Here is a 24,633-nt window from a genome sequence, read left to right on the forward strand (position 1 = left end):
TATAATTAGGGTCAAGGGTGAGGTGGAGCCTAACAGAAACGACAATCTCGTTCACACCTATGTGGACTGTTTTGAGCCTTCATTAAAATATTTTTGCATGCTTTCGGAATGTGGAGAGAAGACAGGTACACAGGAGAAACCCCACACGAGCATTGGAGAACATGCAAATTCCACAAGGGAAGGCCAGCACAGCATTTAGAACGCCAAACTTCACAACTGGGAGCAAAATACGCTAACTGCTACACGACAAGTGGGGTAGGTGGGGGGGGGGGGGGGGGGGTTATTATAATACGTGTTTGAATTTCGATATTCAACAAGTAACTAACTAAAGAAACAGATAAATATCTCCTGGGGGGGGGGGAGACATTGGCGGTCAAAAGCGAACCTGCAACATAACCTCACGGGAGAAATTTTGAGGCTAGAGTAAGTACATTTTATTCATGTAGCCCTTTTCATGTAGAACCACACCTTAAAGTGCTTCACATACTTGAAGTCATTGATCTGTCAGTCAGTTATAAAATATGTAAACACATTTTACAGTTAATAGGAGAGAAAAAAATCAATACAATCAAATCAAATCAAACAAACGCAAATTTAAACAAAAACAAAAAACTATTTTGTCTCACAGAATGCCTGTTTGAACAAAGGAATTTTTAACTGCATTTCACCTTTTGGGGGAATTGACTGCTAGGCTCTGTCGCCTTTAAAATACGGCATAATAGCAATAGTAGTAATAGTAGTTAGTACTGCATATGTGAATACAGTGGACTCTGTCAACTTCGGTGTCCATTTGGTTACTGTTTGGAATGTAACTAACATTTTCGGAGGAAATATGTTGCCTCAAAACCAGGGGCAGAGCCAGAATGTGGCTAATGGGTGGGCCTGGAAAAATCAGGGTGGGCGTGAATATTTCTCTCACTGAGCACAATCCTCCTGTTCCGACACATTGTATATTAAAAAAAATGACAAACTGAATAATATGAAGTTCAGATTTTCCTTAGAAAACCACAATTATGCCATTCTTAATATTAAAAAAAACATACAACAAAACACAAATTCAAAAATAATTGAATAATCATTTCTGTACTGAAAAATTAAAAGTATATATTTTGTCATGAATCTCACTGGGTGGGCAGTTTGTCAATCTGGGTGGGCCTGGGTGTGCACAGGCCCACCCATCGCTCCGCCCCTGATCAAAACTAGATTCAAGAGGTTCAGCACATTTTTCCAGCTAAAATTGTCAGAAAGTCATGTTTGCGTCATGAAGTTGGTGGATGAACCAAGCACATTTTTGTATGATCATATATTATGTAAGAAAATGGCAAAACAAAAAGTAAAACAACAAAATAAAAATAAAAAATACTGAACTAAAACTCTAAAAACCCCTGAAAAAATTAACGCCGGATAAATAAAACACTAAAAACTGAAGACTATAGGGAAAACATGACGACGAAGAACAATGGACCGACACACTGAAAGAAACCAGGGAACTAAATACAAACACATTGATGAGACTACGAGGCACACCTGGACAAGATGAGTAGCTGGAGGGAGCTGATTGGTTGACACAAGGAGCAGAGCTGACAAGAACACATGGAGACAGAAACCAAACAAGCAGACAAGACATGGACATGGCACACAGAAAAACAAGCCTTACATGAAAAACAATGCAAAGGTCCACACAAACAGTGATGGTGACAAAAATATAATTATATCACCCAGGAATTTTCAAATTTACTGATGACTAACATGCATGTGTGACTGTGTTTATTTAACAGCAAACTTACTATGATAATAACCTTGCATGAGGCAAAGGAGACCCACGGTCGCCGATGCACTTTTCTCCATTTATTGAATGCTGGCAGGACAGCATAACAAAGTTGGTACACTCACGCAGACGCTGCTGTCGACCACAGCTCTCATACACTCACACACACATTCTCAGATGTCACATGCCATCCCGCCTAGCCAGGACTCTTCTTACAATGTGTGCTTTTGTGTTAAAATACAGTTAAAATGTCTTTAAAAAGTGTTTCAAATAAGTTTTATGTGAGTTATAATTTTAGTTGTTAAAACGTGTGTGTGTGTGTGTGTGTGTGAGTGTGTGCGGAGAGGCTCAAACTTCAAAAAATATAAAACGTATATGGTCTCTAATTTTTTGTTTTTATCTGTTTATGACAAAAAATAACTTTTCAAAATATGACAGGATGTTTTTTTGAAGAAGGTAACGATGAGGAACTTCACAAGTTAAGAAAAGTGTGAAACTGTTAGCGGGGATCTTATCTGTGTAGATTTGCCTGGTATCACTTATAAGTGCAGACACGATTTGTGACGTTAGATTTAGGCCACTCTGGCACATAATTAGATAGTGGGACTTGAGCTGATTCGTTTATTGCTGTGACCTTTTCACTTGCCAAGGCCTTGAATTTTCGATCTACTGCACACTTAGAGCAGTTAAACACGTTTGGTACACATAGTGACATTTGTTTAGGCGATGTCACCTCACCCCCGTGTGTGGGCTTGACTTTAACAATACATGAACAGGGAATCATTTTGGACGCATCAGACTTTTCTTCCGCATTAGTGTGGCTAATAGGTCTGCACGGCCGTGTACTCGATCTTCCTGGTATACATCTCTCTTGGTATTAAACCTGTTAAGACTGACTCGCAGTCCTCTATCTGGTCATTCATAGTATAGCGAGCATTAAAGACTAAAGAACCAGCAGAAGTTCGGAGAGGACTTAAAGAGGAAGACAACCCCCCCAAAACTCTTTACAATATGTTCTATGCGCCTTCACTAGTCTAAACATGGCATTCTGATTAATATTGGGTTTGTGGAATACAGGTTAAGCAGCAAAATCCACCCGTTTTTAGACATCTCAGGTGGGGGCCATTTTGCCACTTTTCTGTCGACTGAAAATGACATCACAGTTGTTCACGGCTCAGGTAACAACCAATCACGGCTCACCTGTTTGCGGAATCTGAGCCATGATTGGTCGTTATCTGAGCAACTGTGATGTCATTTTCGGTCGAACGGAAGTGGCAAAATGCCCATGCCATGTTTCGACTAGTGGGGCTGCACAGAACATATTCTTGTAAAGACATTTTTGGGGTTAACTTTCACTTCAACAGTGAGACAAAATGAGCCTTTCAGTCATTGAGTTGTTTTGTGATAAAAGGTGTTTTTATTCCTTTGTGGTTGCAGTGCAGGCTGAATTCAGAGGGTTTTCACACACACAAAAAAAAAAACAACACTAGAATCTGAAATCCACCTCTTCAGTCATTCAATAATGCCAAACATTTTTCCGAAATGACTTTCAGGGTGATTGATGTTATGATGTGTATTTTCCATTGACTAAAGACTTGCTCACAACCAAGATGTCAATTCTGTCACTTTGTGGAGCATGTAACTAAACGCTGAGGGACAGACAGAGCACAAATAATTATGTCATGCTATGCTAACATCAATAAGTGTGACATTTACATTTTGGAAAAGCATGGCAGTGGTCCACAAGTTTGCTCCTCTTCAATGCGATTCCTTTTTTTTCCAATTTTTCTTTCGATACGGGAGTAATAAAAAAAAAAAAAGTCCCAGGGCACGGGAGGGACTGCTTGAGTGTAAAATCTTGTGGCCAAAGCTGGGCTGTTACCTCTCTTGTTACTGTGTTTTATTGCAGCAGCTCAGCTTTTTGTCTCAGTCAATATCTCCTCATTGCGAAAATACGGATGATCTAGTGCATTCAGGGCGGATATTCGATCACAGGGGTCAAAGGTTAACATTTCCTGGAAGAAAGAGAGAAGAGTGGGATATTAGAAAAGTCCAATTGAAAAGTGACATTTGCCGTTTTGAAGGTGAGCCTTAAACAAGCTCATCAGCAGCTCTAAAGCACATGATTTGGAATCCGCCTTGCAAACATTGATAGCTGCCATTTTATAGGATGGTTTGCTCTCGTCCTGGGTGAAGCCAGTTGCCAAGCAACCAAACGAGATTCTAGGAAGTTCTTGGTAAAAAGAATAATCAGGGTCAAGTTCTCTGATCACGGTTGTTGTTTTGTTTAACTTTCACTACATTACACATAACCACACATGCTGAATGCGGAAGTTTTCAAGGACAAAACATAAATAAATACTTCAGAGCGTTACCAGTAATAAAGAGCTGTGACAAAGAACTTTAGTTTATGACAGAGTGGCATTATGACGTAAAGAAATAGCAGTGGGATTTTTTTCCCCTGAAACGTCAGAGCTCTAAATTAATTGTACAATTTATGGTAAAATCTGTATTGTGCAAGCTTTTATAGGTGAAACTTTACGAAAAAAATGAAAATATCTCAAAAACTTGATGTGCTGAGGAAAAAATAAAGACGTTTTTTTAAATCAGCATCAGACATACCTTTTGGGACATATAACGCTATCTGTGATTAAAATTTGCTGCTGTTGACCAGTGTAATTGGACATTAAATTAGACATAAATACTCAGCTTTTGTTGAAGCTACATTCGGACGTAGAAGCCCCCATGACTGGGCTTACCGGGGTCCCTCAAATGACTACCGACGCCCCTGCAAATGCGTCCCAGTCTGGGATCCCCGATCTCTAACTTTTTAACCAGAACTCAAGCTTTTCCACACATGGACTTGCAACATTAAAATCCAAGCATTTTTTCATTTTAACCCAACCTACAGAAACTTAAAATAAAATAAAATATAGCGACATGTATTGGCTCTAAGTTTTGTTGCTCAAGAACCATTGTATTTGTTCATGTGGTCATAATGTTGACTGTCACATATCAATGGCCTTTTTGGGAATGTTTTGGTTGAATTCAAAACGTAACAGTTCTATGCCAACATGGCGCAATCCTGGCATGTTTTTGAGGTTTGCTCAGTCAGCAGGAAGTCTCGGGTTGCATTTCTGTTAACATCCTGATCGACTGTCACTTCGCGTCCAGCTCACTGACATCTTACCAGCAGCAGTTGCGCTCCCTGCTCATTTATCTCTGGAACAAAGTCAGTTATTGGGCGAGCCGAGAATGGGGGGAAGTGTTTTCTTGAAAGCGTAACACCAGTTGGCCACTCCTCCTCTGGTGGAAGACCAATCACTCTGCAATGACAAATTCAATTTCAGTGAAATAGGAATCATCAGCCAGCACATCTCACGCTGAAGTAACTCTGTATGAATGTGTGACTCACTCAAAGATTTTCCCCAGTTGGTCCACTTCGGAATCTCCACAGAACAAGGGTCTACCAGAAAGAACAGTTTAAGGATGAGAATGTTAATTGCTTCCTGTGCTTTCCGATTATGAATATCACATCCAAAACTAAAGTAGCAAACTTACAATTGGAAAAAGAGAACTTATTTTACATTACAAATGTGCTGAATGTCCAATTAGGAGACACTTACTCACTAGGTCACCTTATTGGGTACTCTTGCAATCCAAAAGCTGTATTAAAACATTAGCCTTCAGTTCAATTTTTGAATGACACCGAGGTGTAGGTGAAGAAGTGCACCACACCACAAAAATGAGTTGTTCCTAATATTTTGATGACCTTATTTAGCTCCATGATGCGGTCCATCAGTGACTGGTGAATGTACAGTAAAGCTCCGCTACGTACGCCTCAAATATCAAATTTTAATGCTCCCATTATATTACATTGACGTCACAACCAGTGTCTTTTAATCCGATTAGCTATTCTGCTGACTCACTTGCGTTTGAACATTTCCGCAAAGATGCATCCGGAGCTCCAGATGTCAACAGGTGTAGCGTAGCTGGATTGCAACAAAACCTCAGGGGGCCGATACCACAGTGTCACCACCTTAGAGAGACGCTATGACAATGATTATGATGTTCTGGATTCTTGTTTTACAGAAATTGTGATTTTAGTTTATTTCAAACATCCGTCAAATCTATCAATGTCTCGCAAAAGATGACACACAACAATCATTTGGACTAACATGCTTATGCACAGCCTGCCAAGTTGCCACTACTTGTTTTCTGTGTTTTCTTTCAAACTTTGAACTTTACTTCCTGCTTTTGCAGGAGCCGAAACTTGGGCACGGCCATCTTGGAAATGGGAGGTGGCCCAGTTGCTGCACTGATGAATCAGGAAAAGTGTTGAGTGAGATAATGCTTCACTACTTTCTAAACTGTATGTTAAAATTGCAACTAAACCTTTAAAATTTTCGACCAAAAAATGAAAGATATGGCTTTTTTTCCCCCTATTTATTTCAGCATTTAACTTAAAAATGACAAAAATTGAGTTAGCCCACTCTTGTTCTCAATGCCTCAATTAGGAAGCAAACCTTTGAATTCTATAGGACAAGTCAGTTTTTGGAGAAAAATGAAAACGCAACGAATGACCCTTGGATAGCCATGTCGAAGCGAAACGAAAAAAGTAAAATCATACTTTAGTTTACACTCCCAGCAACAAAGCACAACATTTATTAATGGAAGATACGTTTCACAATTGAATCCATTTCTACATAGAGTAGCATAATTAGTATATTTTGTAAAAATGGACACTGTAGATATCCAGCTAATGTATAACTGCGATCAATATACAAGAGTTTGCCGGTTCTTACCACGGGAGTGAGGGCCATGTGGCAACTGTACATGCGCGCGAGTCCGAAGTCAGCCAACTTCACCTGACCCTGGCTGGTTACCAAAATATTCTCTGGTTTCAGGTCTCTGTGCATCACACGGTTTGAGTGCAAGAATGCCAGACCGCACAGCAGCTGTTTCATCAAGTCCTGCGTACAAACAAGCAGATACATGTTATCAGAAACGACAAAGTTGTTGGGGTACCTGCAGAAAGTTTGTTTGAAAATGCTGAAAGGGGAAATCAACCCATACACATTTGTTTTGCAAGAATATGTTCCCAGCAGGCCCACTAGTTGAAATACGGCACTCTGATTAATATTGCGTTTGTGGAATATGAGTTAAGAAGCAAAATCCACCCATTTTAGCCATCTCAGGGGCTCAGCTTGAGAGAACAGGTCAGCCGTGATTGGTCGTTACCTGAGCCCTGAGCAGTTGTCATGTTATTTTCAGTCGACAAAAGTGACAACATGGCCGCCACCAGAGAAGGCTAAAAACGGGTGAATTAACTCTTATTCCACAAATGCAATACTTATCAGAATGCCTTGTTTCAACTAGTGGGCACGTTTGGGTTGATTTCCTCTTTAACATTCTAGTTTCGGAGAAGGGGCTCACTTTGATGCGTTCAGGGGCCAACCCTGGAGCTGGTGCTTTCTCCAAGTATGTCTTGAGATCTTGCTCCACATGTTCAAAGACTAAAGTGACTTTCGTCTCCTGGTCCGACCTCTGGGTGGCACACACGTCCATAAGCCTGCGATGGTCAGCAGGACAGTGGCGACGTTTGAGGGTGTGTTCACAAGAACCGGCACACAACAGGCTGAGTGCTGTCTTACCTGACCACATTGGGGTGGTCAAACTGCTCCAGTCGCTTTAACAGAGCAACCTCTCTGACCGTGGAGATGGGAAGGCCATTATGGTCTGTCTGGACTCGCACGCTTTTTAGAGCCACAAACCTACCACTCTCCGTATCGCGGGCCTTATAGACCGTCCCGTAAGCGCCGCCGCCTATCTCTGCCACTCGCTCATACTGGAGGCTGGTGCCGTGGGCCATGGCCGGTTTCACACTGAGAGAGGAATACATATCACGTTACATTATCTTATAATAACATGAGAAAAAAAACGAGAGCACAGAGCTTAACGCATAAACAATTGTCCATTTTTAGATCTGGTTCACTGTGAATCATTTGATAAAGATAACTACTGTGAGGGGATTCATTTTGTATGTGGCCACAGACCATTTTCCTCTCCTCATCCTTTCTGTCCAGGCTACTTGTGAAGGGATGAGACCCATTGTCAGAACATGCTGGTGCAAAGGACCCTGGGTTCCTTCCGTCTCATGCGGCTGAATTGAATCAGCAGTTGCCTTGTCGCTATTGAAGCTATTGGCTGGCCCGCCCGTTTCGGAGAACGTACTCAAAAGGGAGCAGCTCTCGGACATTTTGTGTCCTGTAGGACATTTTCATTTGGATTTTAAGTATGATTCTGAACCCAGTCCTCAATGGATAGCGCTTGCCCTCATTGGGCTCGAGGGTGAGCTGGAACCTATCCAAGCTGACTTTGGGCAAGAGGCACGGCTCACCCTGGTCTGGTGATGAACGTTTGCTGGTGTATACATTGGAGCAGAGCATATATGTGCCTGCTTATTAATGTTTGTTTAATGTTGTGTGAGCGAAGAATGTCAGTGCGCGCCCCCCTCCCCCAGTCTATCCCACAGCTGGAGCAGAAAAACGCTTGGGGACTATTGGTGTAAACCACCTGCAACAGTGTATAAAAGAATTCCTGACCTCTCATAATGAGTCCCTAGATGGCACAGCTTACTGATTCACCACTTTTTAATCACCATTTAAATGCCAAATGTTTATGCTTTTCTGCCTTATTTCTCATCACATTTTAATGGTGAAAAGGGGCTATTTTGTAGATCAATTGTTACCTGAGAGGCCTACTTTTTGGATTAACGAATGCTGTCGAGAGGTCTGTGCGACTTTGATGGGGCCTCCAAGCCCTGCTGGGTCAGAGCGTGTTCAAGGGGGAGAAATGGGTTGCAGCTTGGATTGTTTCTGCAGGGGAGAGTGATTGAAGTGCAACGGAAAATGAAGAGAACCACTTGAAAAGCCAAACACTTTAGGCAATGAATCCATTGCCTTTTGTAGTGCGTCCCTCTTGTTGACTTCCAAAATCTTAAATGGCCGTCCAGCTTGTTGTTAACTCCACGTCGGAATGTAACTTCACTTTTGTGAGGTTGCTTCATAAGTCAAGAGCAGAAGTAGGTTAAACACACGACTGCTCTATGAGACAACAAATGTCATTTTGCATTGTCATTTGCAAACGTCAGATCACATTTCCCAACATTAGGATCAATTTTTTTTAAAAAACGTCTCACCAGGAGTAATGCAGGCTTCAATTCTCGCCAGCTTTACACCAAAAGGTGTACAATTACAAATAATTATCACATATTGTATATGTGGGAATAAATAATGAGGGGTCTAAATATTTATTTACTGTGCCAGACCACTATTGTCAATTCATTAATAAAAGCCAAAGTAGATTGTTGTGAACAAGAACAAGTGATGTTTCATGTTGCCACAGCATGTTACTGTAAGCCAAGAAAGATGAGTCACTGTCTGAAGCTAACCCGGCTGTCATTTATTATTGTTTAACTCTGACATTTCCTTATTAAACTGAACTGGTAATTATCTACTGCAGGGTTCAATTTTATATTAGAAAATGTCACGGCATACCACCAACGAAAAATTTCACAAAAAGGATGAATACTGAATGATATTGTCTCAATTTACTCACAAACCGACAAACTCAGTCTGAAATCTGGGCCTGTATAATTGAACATAAAGCTGATATATACTAGTTTATGGCACCTTCTACCATCTATAAATATTCAAAGTAATTTAAGAATACAAATTACATACAGATTTTGTATTGTCCCTCTCCAACCAACAGTGCCCCTTGTAAGGGTGCAGCCAAGAGCCAAGTAATGCAATTTTTTTCCCCCCGCATTGCTTCACAGTGCAATAAATCAACAATCAACTCCACACATCTACAGAATTCCTCAGTTAATCATTATGTCCTTGTCAAAACATGTTAGGAGTCTAAAATAACATTCCATTTAAGAGGTTTGTCAAGTTAGACTTCACTGTATAGATCAATTTCCAAATTTTGAAATTAAGCCTATTATAATTGACATGTTTTCAATGGCAAAGCTATCCTTAGCCCAACAAATCCACACTTTGAGCATGTTCGCACAAGAGTGGGAACGTGAACGCTCGTTTCTCAACATTCACCCAATGAACATTTTTGAAGCAGCGGCTTGATACTGAGTGCTAATTTTGCTAGAAAAATGTGTACTTTCCTTCTTATTCTTCTGCTCAATTCTATCATAATTAATTAATAGTGTCTGTCAACGTTGAATGAAAATGGAATGGGTGAACCAATTCTTTCCAATGTCCAAGCACATATCCGTTCCAAAACATGGGGCTTTTCTACCACAAAAGCAAAGATGCATCTGATCATATAGTGTCTTGATCTGTGTCATGTTGACTTCGTTTTGATTAGCTTGAGTTTTGTTTCATGGTTTCCCCTTTTTCATGCCTTGTCTTGTCTTGCTTGTTAGGTTTTTGTTTCCAACTGTTTTCATCAGCCCGGTCCCTTGTGTCAACCTATCAGCTCCCTCCAGCGCACTCGACTTGTCTCGGGGTTCTTTGTTGTCTCGTCAGTTTGCTTGTATTTAGTTCCCTGATTACTTTCTGTCTTTGTTCTATGAGTGGATGCACAGCAAGACGTCGTCAGTGTCTTTCACTGGAACGTTCGTCTGGTGATAGTCATTATGAAGTCAGGACAAATGGCCGCATGATCTGGCATCCATCCATTTCCTATAGTGCTTGTCCTCATTAGGGTCGCGGGTAATCTGTAGCCTTGCCCAACTGACTTTGAGCAAAAGGCAGGATACAAACAAACAATCAGTTACATTCACACCATAGGACAATTTAGTTGGATGGGTTTAATTCAGTGAATTCTTCTGACTCACTAAATCAAACGTTCAAACTATTCATAACGTTATTGTGACTTTAACTTTGTTAAACTATATACAGTATACAACATATATTTTAGTTTTATTCAACTAATGAGTACAACACAGTTGCATTTAATCTTTTATAGATATTTTCAAACATTTACCGGTAAGTACAATTTTAATTCAACTTACGTGCATGTATTTTAATTGAAACATTCTATGTGCAGTTTTTTTCATGCATTTAAGTGCAGTGTGAATGTTCAAAATGCATAATGTTACAGTGGATTACAATAATATTAAATATACTTTAAGGTATAAAGCCTTGCCTAATTTTTGATGAACACTTAGGCCTACTATGCTACTCTGCATGGAGAGCTAGGTACTTGGAACGGTCAAAGTTTGACTCTTCAATGAACCTGACATGCATGTTTTTGGAAAATGTGGGAGGAAACCGGAGAACCTGGAGCCACACGAGCAGGAGAACAAGAAAACTTCGCACAGATTCAAATTTCGAACCCTGAAGCTCAGAACTGATCACATGGTGTTGCCTTGTGATTTTGGTCCAAATTGGTCAAGCCATTTTGTAACGTTTCATTGTTCATGTTCAGTAACACCAACAGGGGAAACCGCTGATGTCACACACTGATGTGTACAAACACTAAGGTCATTCACCTGAACACTGACCTCACTCATTCATTCATTTCTTAAAGCTAACCCCTGTTTACCTTGGGACTGTTCTATGATTATAATCTACATTTCGGTGTATATTTCCGCAAAATTGTTACTTATCTAAGCCATCCGGACACAGGAGGCCGGTGGGCGGAGGCTGAGAGAGAACCAGGCCATGCCTGGGGGGGGGGGGGGGGGGGGGGGTCAACACGTGGTGCTGCTCCGTCTTTTGTTAATTAAAAGTGAACACAAACGACAAAAAAAAAACAAGGAGCACCCACAGGTTTGCATCCACACCTCCACCTCCTCTGACGTGGCGCAACCCAAAGCGAAAGAGACCTGTGAAAACTTGCACATGTGCGACTTTACAAAAACGCCCTATGTCCGGAGGCCAAACTGTCGCCCACACGGAAAAAAAAGAGTATATTTGCCATACACTTCTGCTTCACAGTGCCTTACCTTCGTCTCTCTCCAGAACCGGGTCCGCTTGCTTTGGAGCTTTACGAGGCGGACGACATGCTTTTCGATGCGGTGCCACGTAGAAGTTCACCCCGACGCACAAGGGCTCAGAGGTGTCCAGAACTAGTTGTGCAGCCTGCCCAGGGACCTCGATCGAGAAAAGACAATCAATCGATACAAGTTCGACCTCCACCCACCCTTTCTTTTTCCTCTCAGTCTGCACTCTTTTCGGGGGGTTGTCGCTTCCTGTTGCTTCAAGAAAGTCCGTTCGGGGGCGGCGCTACATATGCAGTCCTCGCTGGCATGCACCACGATTAGAATAATGTAGAGAATACTGTGTACAATATAATGTTTGGTTTACTCATCCAACTATGTGTCAAAACATTGAGATCACAATTTTATTCACAGATTTGAACTATGGACGCTGTTTGACCCCGTGTGGAAAATTGGTGCAGAATACTGAGGCATTTACAAAGTATAGACTGACTACTTATTTAACAGAATATAGAACATGGAGTACTTGTGTGACTAGACTCGCAGGGGTCACCAAGTCCGGTCCTCAAGGGCACCTATCCTGCATGCTTTCCATCTCTCCCCGCTGCAACACACCTGATTGAAATGATCAGCTCATCAGCAAGCTTTTCAGAAGTCAGATAACGATACAGATCATTTGAAGCAGGTGTGTTGCAGCAGGGAGGCATGGAAAACATGCAGGATAGGTGCCCTGAGGACCGGACTCGGTGACCCCTGGACTAGAGTATAGACCACGGAGTACTCACATGTTAACGGAGTACAGTATGTTGACTACAGAGAACTTGTGAGTTAACTAAATGCCATACACTCCTGATTACTCTGGACACCCCACATCTACGGCCTAGATGTGTAATTACAGGCATCAAAATATTCCCCTAGATTCGAGGGGAAAATTTGATACCTGTAATTTTCCTGACAAGTCATTGTATATCATACCATCCACAGTCATGGTTTCATGAAATAAAATGCACACATATACCAATCTTACCCAACACATTCATAATTCAAAAAATTACACACATACCCAGAACCTTGCCCAACACACTGATACAAGCAGGATCAGGTCTAAGTAAAAATAAGTGGGGGTTTTTTCCTCCTGATCTTAGTTTACTCGATAATGTCATTTTATTTTCCATTGCTTTGTTTTTGTGTACCTCATAGTTACCAGCATGAAATTTATGTGTGTGTACACATACGTGCACGTGCTCATGGCCACCCCTCAGTGAGATGTTGTGTCACCCTGGTCACCCTCCTGAAAAAATTGTGGCTATGCCTATGAGTATAGACTACAGAGTACTTGTGTGTTACTGTTAACAAAATATAGGCTACCGATAACTTATGTATTAACTTAGACTGCTGAGTAGACTACCAAGTATTTGTGTTTCGTACTTGTGTATGAACTTTTGTACTACCAGTATTGTTGATACACCGGAACTTGTGTATTAACAGCACAAACTTTCCAGTTAATAGGTATAGAATCTCTTCTCAGCCTTAGCAGTAGCTCTAACAACGACTTTAAAACATTTGAGGTTTTCCTTATGCACCTGTAGCACCATTGCCATTCTATCTTGCCGTTATCTACCCTGGCCCTCACTTTGGCTTTTTAGATGATTTTTGGGGAATTTGTTGCTAATTTGTGACCCAGGCAGACAATATCCCATTAGGAACCTCTTAGCATAGTGTCTCAGACAATAATTGATACTTTCGGTTTTTCACAGCTAATACATGAACTGACCCACAATAATAGAGCCTGAGAGCCTGATATCCTCTTTATCTAAAAAAAAATCTTGGAAAAAAATGCCGGATTAATGATCACATGGCCTCTAGAAATGTATTCAAAATTCTTCAGTCCTGATTCAGAGCAGAACACTCTACTGAGACAGCCCCGCAAACGTGGTTAATGGTCTTTCGCCAGCTATGGACTCCAACACTTCATCAATAATTTAATTACCCGACCTCAGCGCTGACTTTGATACCATTGATCAGAACGTACTACTAGATTGCCTTGAAACGTGTATCTGTATTACAGGCTTCGGACTTTCTTGGTTTGGATCTTATCTCTCAGAAAGGATGCACCGTGTAATCCGTGGCAATGTGACCGCTGATTACTGTAATGTCACTTGAGGAGTCTCGCAGGGATTGGTACTTGGTCCTCTATTACTCAGTATTTACTGTATATGCTGTCACTTGGTGATATCATATGCAAATATAACATTAGCTTTCACTGTTAGGCCGATGATACTCAATTATACATGCGTTTAAAACTAACTAACCCACGTGATTGCTGTAATCCGGAGGTATGGGGTAAAATAGTGATATACAAACGACAGCCCATTTTTCTTGCTAATTGTGAATAATAAGCAAAACTTAATTTGCTTGTCTCACTTAAACAATAAATATCTGATTTATTTGTTGTCAAACCATATTCTTTAATAATTACATTGTTTCAGTTACTGTAAACTGAAATAAATCATTAAAATCAGTTTCCTCAAACAGTTTGAATTAAACAAAGTTTTAGAGGGTGAGTATTTGTGTATTAACAGAGTACAAAGAACATAAGTCATACAGGTGCAAGGGCTGCGCTAAATGACATCATGTGAGGTGCAGAAGCTGTGTGATGAATCACTTCATAGAGAATGAAGCATATTTTTTGATGGTACGCAGTAACTGCCAGCTTCTCAGGCAAATTGAGAAACTTCAGAATGTCCGCAACTGGATCGGTAAGGAAAGGCAATTCTTACGAATAGGGCTTCCGCACTGCCTTTGCATTGTGGGTTGTGTCAGATATATTGGAGGCACGCGGGAATGTAAGCCTTGTTATAAAGGCTGTGCAATCGCTGTTAATTTGCAGCATGTCAAAAAATATGTTAAAATGCAATAAAATGGGATTTTCCGAGGAAAGGCTAAACTGAGAAGCAAAGGACCATTACCTGGCAAAAATACAAGTTATATATGGTTTGGATCCATGTGAAATTAGGTGAGCAGGAACCTACTGCCTCAATTGAGATACAATAGTACGTGGTGTGTTTTAACCATCTGTTTTAAACTTAACTTTATCAGCTGTAACATTATATGTGACCGGATTTGGCTAAATGGACTGGCTTTGGAAGGACTAATCACGAGCACCTTTTCACCTGAAAGTTTAACAGTGTTCATATTTGATTTATAATTTCATCCCACTTAAACAGCATAAAGTGGAAATCTGGTGATTGGGGGTACATAATTATGACACGCGTCACTGACGCAGCGTGTCATCTGTTGTAGATGTCACATGAAACATGACATCGAGGAGTGATCAAAGCATTTAACAGGCATCTCAAAACATTTCTACACAAATGTCCTGACTGTCAATCTCCTCTGGTGGGAGACGCTCATATGTGAACAGAGGAGCAGTGGAGGGCTACGGCTAAGGGGTCCTAAAAGGTGTCGTATTCAGTCCGGCCGCGGTAAGTTTCCATTTCACAATTCACTGAACTGGGGAGTCGGTAGAGCGTAAAACAGTAGACGGAAGCGTGTTTTAAATAATAGATGGACTGACTGGTAGGCGATTACTATTCGGTCCGGTTTGACAAGTAGACGGATGGCGGAAGGGTACCCAGGCTGCAGACGGCTGGCGATTGATGGACCCGCAAATTTGAGTAAAATGTCCACTTCTGTGGATTACAAACATTCACTGGTGTCCGAATCCCATGACGACGTGTGCTCCTGTTCGGCAGCCCTGTATTCACATCTTTATTTATTTCTCTTGTGTTGGAATCTGAATATTTATTTGAATCTGAACAAGGCCTTTTAAAAAAAAACAAAAAAAAACGTCATCAATACTGGACTCAAGCTTCAAACGTCATTGGTTGCTACGTGCATTTATGTTTAATCATTTATTAAATGACGTTAGAGGTGAGGAGCTCCACATTATTTTGAAACAAAATTTGCCGGTTCCCCAAAACGCGTTGCTATGAGTTGGCAAAAAACACTTTAGCTAATGATGAACCCTGTCTACTACAATTTTAACCATATACCTTCACACCTAAAAACAGCGCACAATGAGATATTAGCTCCGAGTCCGTGCTGCACTCTGCATTTGGAATTTTGAAATGATCTAAACCATTTATAACTTGTATTTGTTGCAGGTTATGTATGGTCTTGGCGTTTGCGTCTAGCTTTCCCTTGTAAACAATTGCACAGCTTTAGCAGTCAGCCTTTGTTTAGATTGTCACGAGCCTCCAACATGTCTGCCACAACCAAGAGCGCAATTCAAGAAGCTAGTGTTAACTGAATGCTCGAATGCCAGGTTTTGCAATGTTAAAAGGAGACCAACTTTAATGTGAAGTAAAGCTTTTACTATCTTGTTTTCATAAAAACTAAATCTTAAACTAACATGTTGCCAAAGCACCTTTGTATTTTACTAGCACTCAACTGTTTGTGTCAGCGTTATACATCTCAACCTGAGTTTTTCTTGTAAAAGCTCTCCAAATCTGTCAGATATATGATGAAGTCTTCCACATATGCTCAATTGGATTCAAATCTTCTCTGTGGCTGCATCACTTCAAAACTTGTTTTTTTTTGTGATTTTGTGCTTTTAATTGTTGCCCTGCTGAAAGGTCAAAATCCTTTTCAGCTTTTTCAGTGAGAGCTTTGACTGCCTTGACAAAAGCATGAGTTTCATCTGAAGAAAAGCAGACCCAAAGCATGACAGTGCTTTTAGTGTTCTTCCGGTGATTTTTGCACCAAGCATATTTTGAGGTTTTTCCTTTATAAGAAAAAATTGCTACCTTACCCTCAAGGCAAGATTGTCGTCAAATGTAGGACACAGCCTGTACTTGCCAAAAATTTCTACAGCTACTTTAATGTTGCTTCAGGCCTCTTTGCAGCCTCCTTGACCAGTGTTTTGTCTTTATCAATTTAGGAACAATGTCCAGTTCTGAGTATTGGCTTTGTTTTGTAACATTTTATCTTTCACTGTGTACCATTTTATCATCTATTGCCTTGGAGAACATTTTGCACCCACTATCTTATTGAGATCTTAAAGACATTCCTTTGAAGCTTTGAACGATCTGCAATGTTTTTTGTTTTTGACTCAGCAGACTTGGGCCAATTAGTGGAGCCCAGAGTTGAAAACAAACATGGTGCATCTGTGTTATGTTTCACGCAAATGAAATAAGCTACTAACAGAACTGAAGTAAGCCCCAAGTGTAAATGCTTTTAACAACATGGTTAAAAACTATGATTTAACTATGGTTTTGGTTGACATTTTTTTCCTGATTTTTTTTTGGGGGGGGGCGTGGCTAAAACGGAAGCACCTGATGTACGTTCGGTATGAGTGCCCCCTTCCCACTATATAACAACCGATCGCCTTCGTTTGCATCAGCAATTATCCAGCACAATTGCAAGTTATTTAGAATATTGAAATTAATTACTTGGCCTATTTCTTACACTACAATTAAAATTAATTGGAGAGTTTGAATTGCCAAGTGTCTATCATGTGGACCAACACAACCAACAGCACCAAGCAAGGTGATTCCACCGACGACCCCGCAGCCAGTCTGTCAGCCAAGAGCAGCATAGCTCGCAAGCTAGCAGGCTTCTCATTGCATCATGGAAAGCCCTGCCTGACATATTCCAGTCACTGCAGTGTTGAACTGATATTTAGCGACTTCAACATGCAGTGATGAGAATAAGAAAGATGTGTGCGGTATTTGTTTGAGAGCTGAGTGGGGCATAGTGTCAGCGGATTCAGCAGGGCACACGCCCACAGCATTTGAGAGAGGAGACTGTGGCCTGATTTTTCACGATTGTTAAGCCTCATTTTGTATACTAGGAAATGTTTTTAATCGTTCAAATTTGGCTGGCAGGCAGTGCTGTTCTCTGAGTAGTGTCAAATTTATAAGAATTTAAAAATGATCCATACACTTGTTATTAGGGTCACAGATGAGTTGTGTTGAATATCATAACTGAGATCAAATGTCCAGAAAATATATTTAAATTATTCAACACGTTCAACACCAAATCATGCTTATATTGCTAGAACAACTCTTACGAAAGCGAAGGCCTCCACTAAGGTCTTAAAATCATATTTGGATCGGCAACAATTTGTGTATCATTATAGATACCACCAGCATATACGCTTAAATTTGGTCAATTTTCTATAGCATTTTTTAGGATTGTAGGTGAGCTGGAGTCAATTTGTGTTGTTAATGGGCAAGAGGTGAGGTACACCCTGTTCGGGGCGTAAGTCAATTGCAGCCTGTTCAGGGTATTTGAAACCCACTCTTTTTATTTTATTTTCACTTCGGCAGCATGATGGAATAGTGCTTAGCTCATTGATAACGTTTTCAGGACGTCTGGTTCCCAGTAAGGAGATTTGTTTATGGAAATTCTTTCTTTTGAGTTTGCAGCTGTCTACTGTAGTTTTTACAGCCAATGCACATCGCTCCACTTAAACAAAAACATTACACATGTTGGAAGAAAACAAAACAAACAAAACATTGAAAGATTATACGTTTACCTTGCGTCTGCTCGCATATCCAATTACATCACCGTAATAAAAGTAGATGAACACACATGTCATCTTTGTCACGAGCCTGCGAATTTTACCATCGTCACGACAACAGTACCACTACGGACAGAAGCAGGTGATTAAAGTGGATCAAGTTTTGACTACAATTTTGACAATTACAATTAGTGGCGTCGGGACGATCTCTAGAAGAGTTTGTAAAACTTATACTCATGCACATACTCATTCTGACAAAGAGGAGGCAGTACAGTACAGTGTTGTCTAGATGGATGCGGGACAAAATACAGCTTTTCCACTTGCAGCTCAAAAACACAAGCTAATTTGTGGATTTAGTAGATTCCGTTTCAAAACAGAAAAAACAGTTATATTTGTTTAATAGCTTTAACAGCTGTTCGCAGACCTGCCAGCCGATGTCGAGACCGAGCTCTAGCATAGCTAGCGTGCCCGCAAAAGAATGATAGGTGACTTAATTGTGTTGTGCTCCGAATCAAGCAGGAGCAGAGGATCGACACCGACTCCAGCATGACAGGGGTCATCGGAGGCTGTTCTTGGCTGCCGCTCTCCCGCTCTCATCGAGAAGAGGAGGACAAGGAGGAGAAGGAGAAGGAGGAGAAGGAGAATCACCAGGCGCCAGATGATGAAGCGAAGCACCTGCAGGAGGACGCTGCATCCTTCAACAGTCTTGCAGAAATGCGCACTCCGCAGTGCCGGATCTGTTTCCAGGGCCCAGACAATAAGGTATACTTGAGTGTATTCTTTATGAGTGCATCCTACTTTGAATACCGAACTCTTATAGAGTATAGGCCTACTTGGCGGGTCCCATTAATTTAAGTCAAACACTGAAGAGCCATTTTTTTACACATTTCCTCAAAACAGGAAAGCTTTGGAAGGGAAAAAAAGTGGAGGAATGATCATAATTGTACAAATTCAAATCACAACTGTACAATCTGATCACAAGATACATTTTGAGTGACAAATCACATCAGTGACGACAGGAAAAACGCAATAATCAAGGCCTAGTTTGCCCTAAATTTTCCATGAAATTTGATGCATGAGAACCTATTGTGTAAGGCGGCTTACACACATGATTATTTGTAAAACTTAGATCCCACACAAGAAGCGGAAAATAATTGGTTTATGTGCTAACAAGACTGACTTGTGGCCTCTGGGAGGCAGCATGGTGCCACAGCCCACCGTGCATCCAGATTTAAATGTATCCCTTTTCCATACAGTGCTGCTTAAAGTCATTAGAGTCGTGGCTGTACTGTAGCCTATCACAGCTGACATGTCACAGAATTAGCAATATTCACACACAAACTTAATAATAGGGCAACCAACACAGTACAAACAAAAACAAATAACAGTATTGAGGAGGGAAGAAGATACATTTCATCTTAATCTGAAAGAGAAGCAGTCTAAATTTTGCCTTGTTGAAAATCATTTCCAAGGTGAATTGAATAGTTAGGAACCCTACTTTGAAATTCTAACCCTATAGTTTCAAACGTTATCGATATTAAAACCTGAGGACACACATTCTGACACCTAAAAGTCTTAATTCACATTTGTAACAATTAGTAAAAATGATGACCCTACTTGTAAAGGCAAATCCTCTTTTGAAATCCTACTTTGAAACCCTACTTTTAAAACCCTACTTTGAAACCCTCACCCTAGTTTGTCACCCTTAGAATCCCTAATCCGAGTTTAAAACATTACTTCAAACACTAGCCTTATTTTAAAATATTACTTTGAAGCCCTAACCCTAGTTAATGCCCTACTTTGAAACCCTAATCCTAGTTTAAAATGGTACTTTAAATCCCTAATCCTAGTTTAAAACAGTACTTTAAATCCATAACCCTAGTCCAAAACTTTACTTTGAAGCCCTAACCCTAGTTTGAAACCCTTCTTTGAAAACCTGACCATAATTTGAAACTCTATTTACTCAGAGATTTAGCACAGGAAAAGGATCATCTCCGACTTCATGTAGGTGCTCTTTGGGTTCTGCAGGGAGAGCTGTTGAGCCCCTGTCGCTGTGATGGCTCTGTCCGCTACTCTCACCAGTCTTGCCTCATCCGCTGGATCGGGGAAACAGGCTCCTGGCGCTGTGAGCTCTGTCACTTCAAGTACCGGGTCTTTTCCGTTTGCACCAAGAACCCACTGCAGGTACCAATGATGTCTCCAATTTTTTGTGTTTGGTCAAGACCCCCACCCTCCCCACCAAAAAAAAAAAAGAAGTGGACATATTATGTAAAAAAGTATTTTCGAATATTTGGGATGTTCTAATTGCCCTCCCACCAATCAAATCAAACCAAGCACCTCTTTAGTTATGGGTCAAAATTATGGAAATTCCAGATGGCCACCATGCCCACGTGAAAATGCTTTCAATATCTTTTATGCTTAGGGCACTCGCTTGTTTTCCATAAACGGCACCATTTTTAATTAGGGTGAGTAAGGTATGATACATGAGTATTAGATGCAGTCAACTGGTTGGATGATGCCAAAAAATAAACGAGTCCTGGCTGATGAGACAGCAAGAAGCACTGCGTAAGCATAAAACTGTCAGGCTTCTGTTATAAAGCAAAAAAACGATAGAACATCTCATGATTTAGGGTTAATTAGAGAGACTTTGTTTGCTGACCCCAATTCAGCATGAGTTTGTGATTGCTGGTTAATAATTCTGAACACAGCCGCGTACAGAGCTGGGCATTATGTGACAGACCAGTCCGTCAGTCTATGACTGTTTTGCTAACGGTTGACGAATGACTGGAAAAGTGTAAAAATAGACACACTAATCATGGAAAAATGCAAAAATAGACGGACTAATCATAGTCGGAAGACCATGTATTAATCCATCTTTTTGTCCGTAGTCCGTCTTTAGTCTATTTCTCGCGGCGAGGCTTCGATGGCCGGGGCGAGGAACAATAGTGAGTTGTTGTTGCTTGGGGGACAGATTTGACTGAAGGACCAAGCTGTGAACAGCTTTCAATGGTGCAGAGAGTCACTGCGAGTCACTCTTTCTGTTCAAATGTCGGATAGCAGGGGCGGTGGTGCTATTGAAGTTTGCAGTCGGAATCGCTGACGGAAGCCCGTTTCAAATCAGAGGCGGACCGGCCGATAGGCGGGTACCTGCTACATGTATACTGAATCTGAAGGGTGGATTAGTCGTTTGATGGGTCGACGGTATTGCTGCATGAATGAACATGAAATGCTGAATGTCCTCCACTGTTTGCTCTTGTGTCACATTATTTACATAGCTGACCACTATCGCCATCTGGTCAACACTGCAAATCGAAATGCGTTGATTTAGATTTTTGTGTTTGAAAAAATGCTCTTATCATTTGGTGTAAGTGCACTTCATTACATTTTTTTAATTCTCTGTACACTGTATCTAGCAGCTGCTTGACTCTGTGAAGTGGGTTCAACCGGTATCACAAAATATTTGGACCTTTAAAGTGGAAGTCAACCCCAACATTTTCTTTACAATAATATATTCTATGCGCCTCCACTAGACTAAACTGTGCATTCTGTTTAATATTGCATTTGTGATTAATATTGCATATGTGGAATATATAAGTTAAGCAGCAAATTCCACCAGTTTTTAGCCATCTCAAGGGGTGGCCATTGTGTCACTTGCATGAAAATGACATGACAATTGCTCAGGGCTCAGGTAACAACCAATCATGGCTCGGCTTCAGAAAACAGGTGAAAAGACAATTTGGAGTTGGTGACCCCTGCGCCAGAGCCTTCAAGCTGATCAATACCACTCCCGGTTGAAGTTTACTGTCAGACTAAACATTACACGGTGTGTATGTAAAACAACGAAACAACTGTTACTTTAATGCAAATGTTCAATGAAAAACATGGTCATTATCACCCAAGGGTGCCTTTGACAGTTTCATATTGCACCCCAAAAAAAGATTTTCCATTGAATTTCATATTCTGTGCATTAAGTACATGTTTTGCATATTGGTCAAGCACCCACTTTTAAAGAAAATTATTACTAACTGCAAACCGATTGTGCATGCAAACAGCAAAACATGTCAGCTATAGCTGACAAGGTGGACATTGTTGGCTAATGTTGTTGGGCACATGGTGGACCTTCACTTAGCAACATTATTCAATTAGCAAGCTGTACTGTTTAACAAATATATTTGGAATTTATAAAAGGCTTTTATATCAATAGTTTACTATGGCAGAGTGGACATGTTGAGCTTGACCACATCCAACTACAAGTGATGAAAATTACAAAACAAAAGCATCTCCGACTATCAACTGTTTCAGCCTCCTATGAAGAAAGAACAATAAAACCATCTTTTTTTATTTATTCTTTTTATTTATTTATTTTTTTTAAGTAAAAACTACTCACTTATTACCCACCGTAGTGAACAAGGCACATGTGTGGGGCATACCAAAATCATATACCGGTGCATCCAATGAAAAGAAGAATAAAATGAAGGAAGCACATTCAGAGACTTTTAATTTCACTGTTATGTGTGCAACTATTTGGCAGCTGGTGATAAGACCTCAGTTTCAGTATTCTACATTTTCATGATGACTGACACCACAAGCACTTACTCCTTTATATGTGTCTGTCTTGTCTGTTTCTGCAGTGGCAACCCATCTCTCTGAACTTGATTGAAAAGGTACAGATTTCAGCCGTCATCCTGGGCTCTCTGTTCCTCATAGCTAGTTTGGGTTGGCTTATGTGGTCAATTGTCAGCCCCTTTGCCAAATTCCAGCGTCAGGATTATATCTTTCAGATATTATACGGCATGTACGTCTTCATGGACTTCGTTTGTATAGGTATGACACAACAGATACTATCACGTAACATTTTCCAAGACGCTTTACATATCGGCAGGTATACTTGCATTTGGGTAATTCACAAAAGGAAGGTTGTGTTTTGATAGTACACCACTTCATGGACAGTTTTGTCCATCAGAAAGCTCTTGTCATCAGATTTGATTTGTTGCTCTCAATTTAAGCCATTCAGTAAAAAGGGGACATCAAACCAAAAGAGTTCCTATAGTAATACTGTATGTTCTACACGCCCCCACTAATCCAAACACATTTTATATTTAAGACAAAGGGCTACTGCTAACTTTGATGAGCTCTTGTCGCACATTTTAAGAAATCTGTCTTGCATAAAACAGCAGTTTTCTAAAATATTTCCTCAACTGATTTTTGACAACATATTCAAGACGGAGTGATAAATGTCTTGTGTGTTATAACTCAAAGGAAGCTCACCTCAGGGGGTTGCAACTATTTTTACATTTCATTCACTACTGAGAAAAATTACATTGTGCCACAGAAATCAACAATTTCATGTGCATCTTTGTGAATTCTTTATGTATGTCTTTTGAGTATTCAACAATTTGAGCACCACATTTGCTGCACTTAAAACTTGCACTTCTTACCTGTTGCTTTTGAAGCAGTTCTTGATTCCCATTGAATAAATACTATCTAACCCTCTTTTCTGCACCCATTCCCTTTGTTCTTTATGCACAGGACTTCTAATCCAAGAAGGACCGTCTGTTTACCGGATTTTAAAGCGCTGGCATACAATGAACCAGAAATGGAAAGTGCTGAATTATGAGAAAATGAAAGATCTGACCAGGTCCAGCGGGAAATGCGCCAGTGGTGAGGAAAGCAACACTGCAGAAGTCCCCGACAACGGGCAGGAGCCGAGGCGACGTTCAAGGTCTTGCATTGCTCTCTATGTTGGCAATACAATTCTGAGCATCCTGAACATTCTAAGGCCCAGCAACCTTTCCATCAATCATGAGGTCGTCATGAGGGTGACCACTGTATAGCAGGCTTAGAAGCAAACAAGCGAACTCTGGTGTTTCAGCCAACATGCTGACATGAACTTCCATCCAGGTTGAACCCACCGAAACCCATATTTTGTCTATGTGGCCAAAGGGTGAATGGATTGGTTATATCTGACTCGCTAACAATAGATAAGAATGAACACCTAATTTTCATGACAATTGTTGAATAAAAGTATATTTTTAAGGTTGTACTGTATCTTGTTTTTTTACTATCAGGACCAATATAAGGGTGTACTGTATGTTTTTTGTTTTTTTTACTGTCAGCACCAATTGTTGTCCCGCTGTTTTCTGAAGAATTGATAGATGGCTTTTGTAGAAATATTGTCATGTGTATTTGTACTGCAATTGTATCTATTGAGACATTATTTGTAGGGTTAAAGGTTCATGTTTTGAAAATCCTACTATGCCTTGACACATTGGCCTCACCTTTACTCAAACTACAATGTTTTTGAATATGTGGAGGTAAACAAAATGTAAAAATATATGAAATACTGTGTTGTGACTTTTATTAATTTGTGGC

At 40.5% G+C, this 24,633-nt stretch overlaps 2 protein-coding genes across 3 annotated transcripts; one reads left to right on the top strand and one right to left on the bottom strand.

Annotated features, from left to right (window-relative positions):
* Nucleotides 1-3,162: 3,162 nt before the first annotated feature.
* On the bottom strand, nt 3,163-12,021 carry cdk4 (cyclin dependent kinase 4). The gene is made up of 8 exons (XM_086040420.1): nt 11,742-12,021; nt 7,423-7,653; nt 7,205-7,340; nt 6,574-6,741; nt 5,698-5,807; nt 5,184-5,234; nt 4,959-5,094; nt 3,163-3,783 (listed from the first exon to the last, which is right to left on the bottom strand). The coding sequence occupies exons 2-8, from the start codon at nt 7,638-7,640 to the stop codon at nt 3,682-3,684; spliced, it is 921 nt and encodes a 306-aa protein (XP_085896546.1). The 5' UTR covers nt 7,641-7,653; nt 11,742-12,021; the 3' UTR covers nt 3,163-3,681.
* A 3,152-nt stretch (nt 12,022-15,173) lies between these two features.
* On the top strand, nt 15,174-24,556 carry LOC147142262 (E3 ubiquitin-protein ligase MARCHF9-like). 2 transcript variants are annotated; one of them, XM_086041005.1, is made up of 5 exons: nt 15,174-15,220; nt 18,778-19,023; nt 20,290-20,445; nt 22,893-23,085; nt 23,791-24,556. In XM_086041005.1, the coding sequence occupies exons 2-5, from the start codon at nt 18,808-18,810 to the stop codon at nt 24,093-24,095; spliced, it is 870 nt and encodes a 289-aa protein (XP_085897131.1). In that variant the 5' UTR covers nt 15,174-15,220; nt 18,778-18,807; the 3' UTR covers nt 24,096-24,556. The 2 variants fall into 2 exon arrangements, with proteins under 2 accessions (XP_085897131.1, XP_085897130.1); XM_086041004.1 differs by lacking the exon at nt 15,174-15,220 and adding an exon at nt 18,330-18,403.
* Nucleotides 24,557-24,633: the final 77 nt, after the last annotated feature.

This window comes from Filicampus tigris, chromosome 9 (genome assembly GCF_054856515.1).
Source record: "Filicampus tigris isolate MCC_2025a chromosome 9, RoL_Ftig_1.0, whole genome shotgun sequence".
In the NCBI taxonomy this organism is placed as follows: Eukaryota; Metazoa; Chordata; class Actinopteri; order Syngnathiformes; family Syngnathidae; genus Filicampus; species Filicampus tigris.

Excerpts from the sequence above, each read along its gene's own strand:
- cdk4 (XM_086040420.1), bottom strand. The coding sequence starts at position 7,640 with ATGGCCCACGGCACCAGCCTCCAGTATGAGCGAGTGGCAGAGATAGGC. Across the intron at positions 5,808-6,573 it reads ACATGGCCCTCACTCCCGTG|GTGGTGACACTGTGGTATCG; the intron begins GTAAGAACCGGC and ends CGTCTCTCTAAG. Across the intron at positions 5,235-5,697 it reads GCGGAAATGTTCAAACGCAA|ACCCTTGTTCTGTGGAGATT; the intron begins GTGAGTCAGCAG and ends TCTTTCTGGTAG.
- LOC147142262 (XM_086041005.1), top strand. The coding sequence starts at position 18,808 with ATGACAGGGGTCATCGGAGGCTGTTCTTGGCTGCCGCTCTCCCGCTCT. Across the intron at positions 20,446-22,892 it reads GCACCAAGAACCCACTGCAG|TGGCAACCCATCTCTCTGAA; the intron begins GTACCAATGATG and ends CTGTTTCTGCAG. Across the intron at positions 23,086-23,790 it reads CATGGACTTCGTTTGTATAG|GACTTCTAATCCAAGAAGGA; the intron begins GTATGACACAAC and ends CTTTATGCACAG.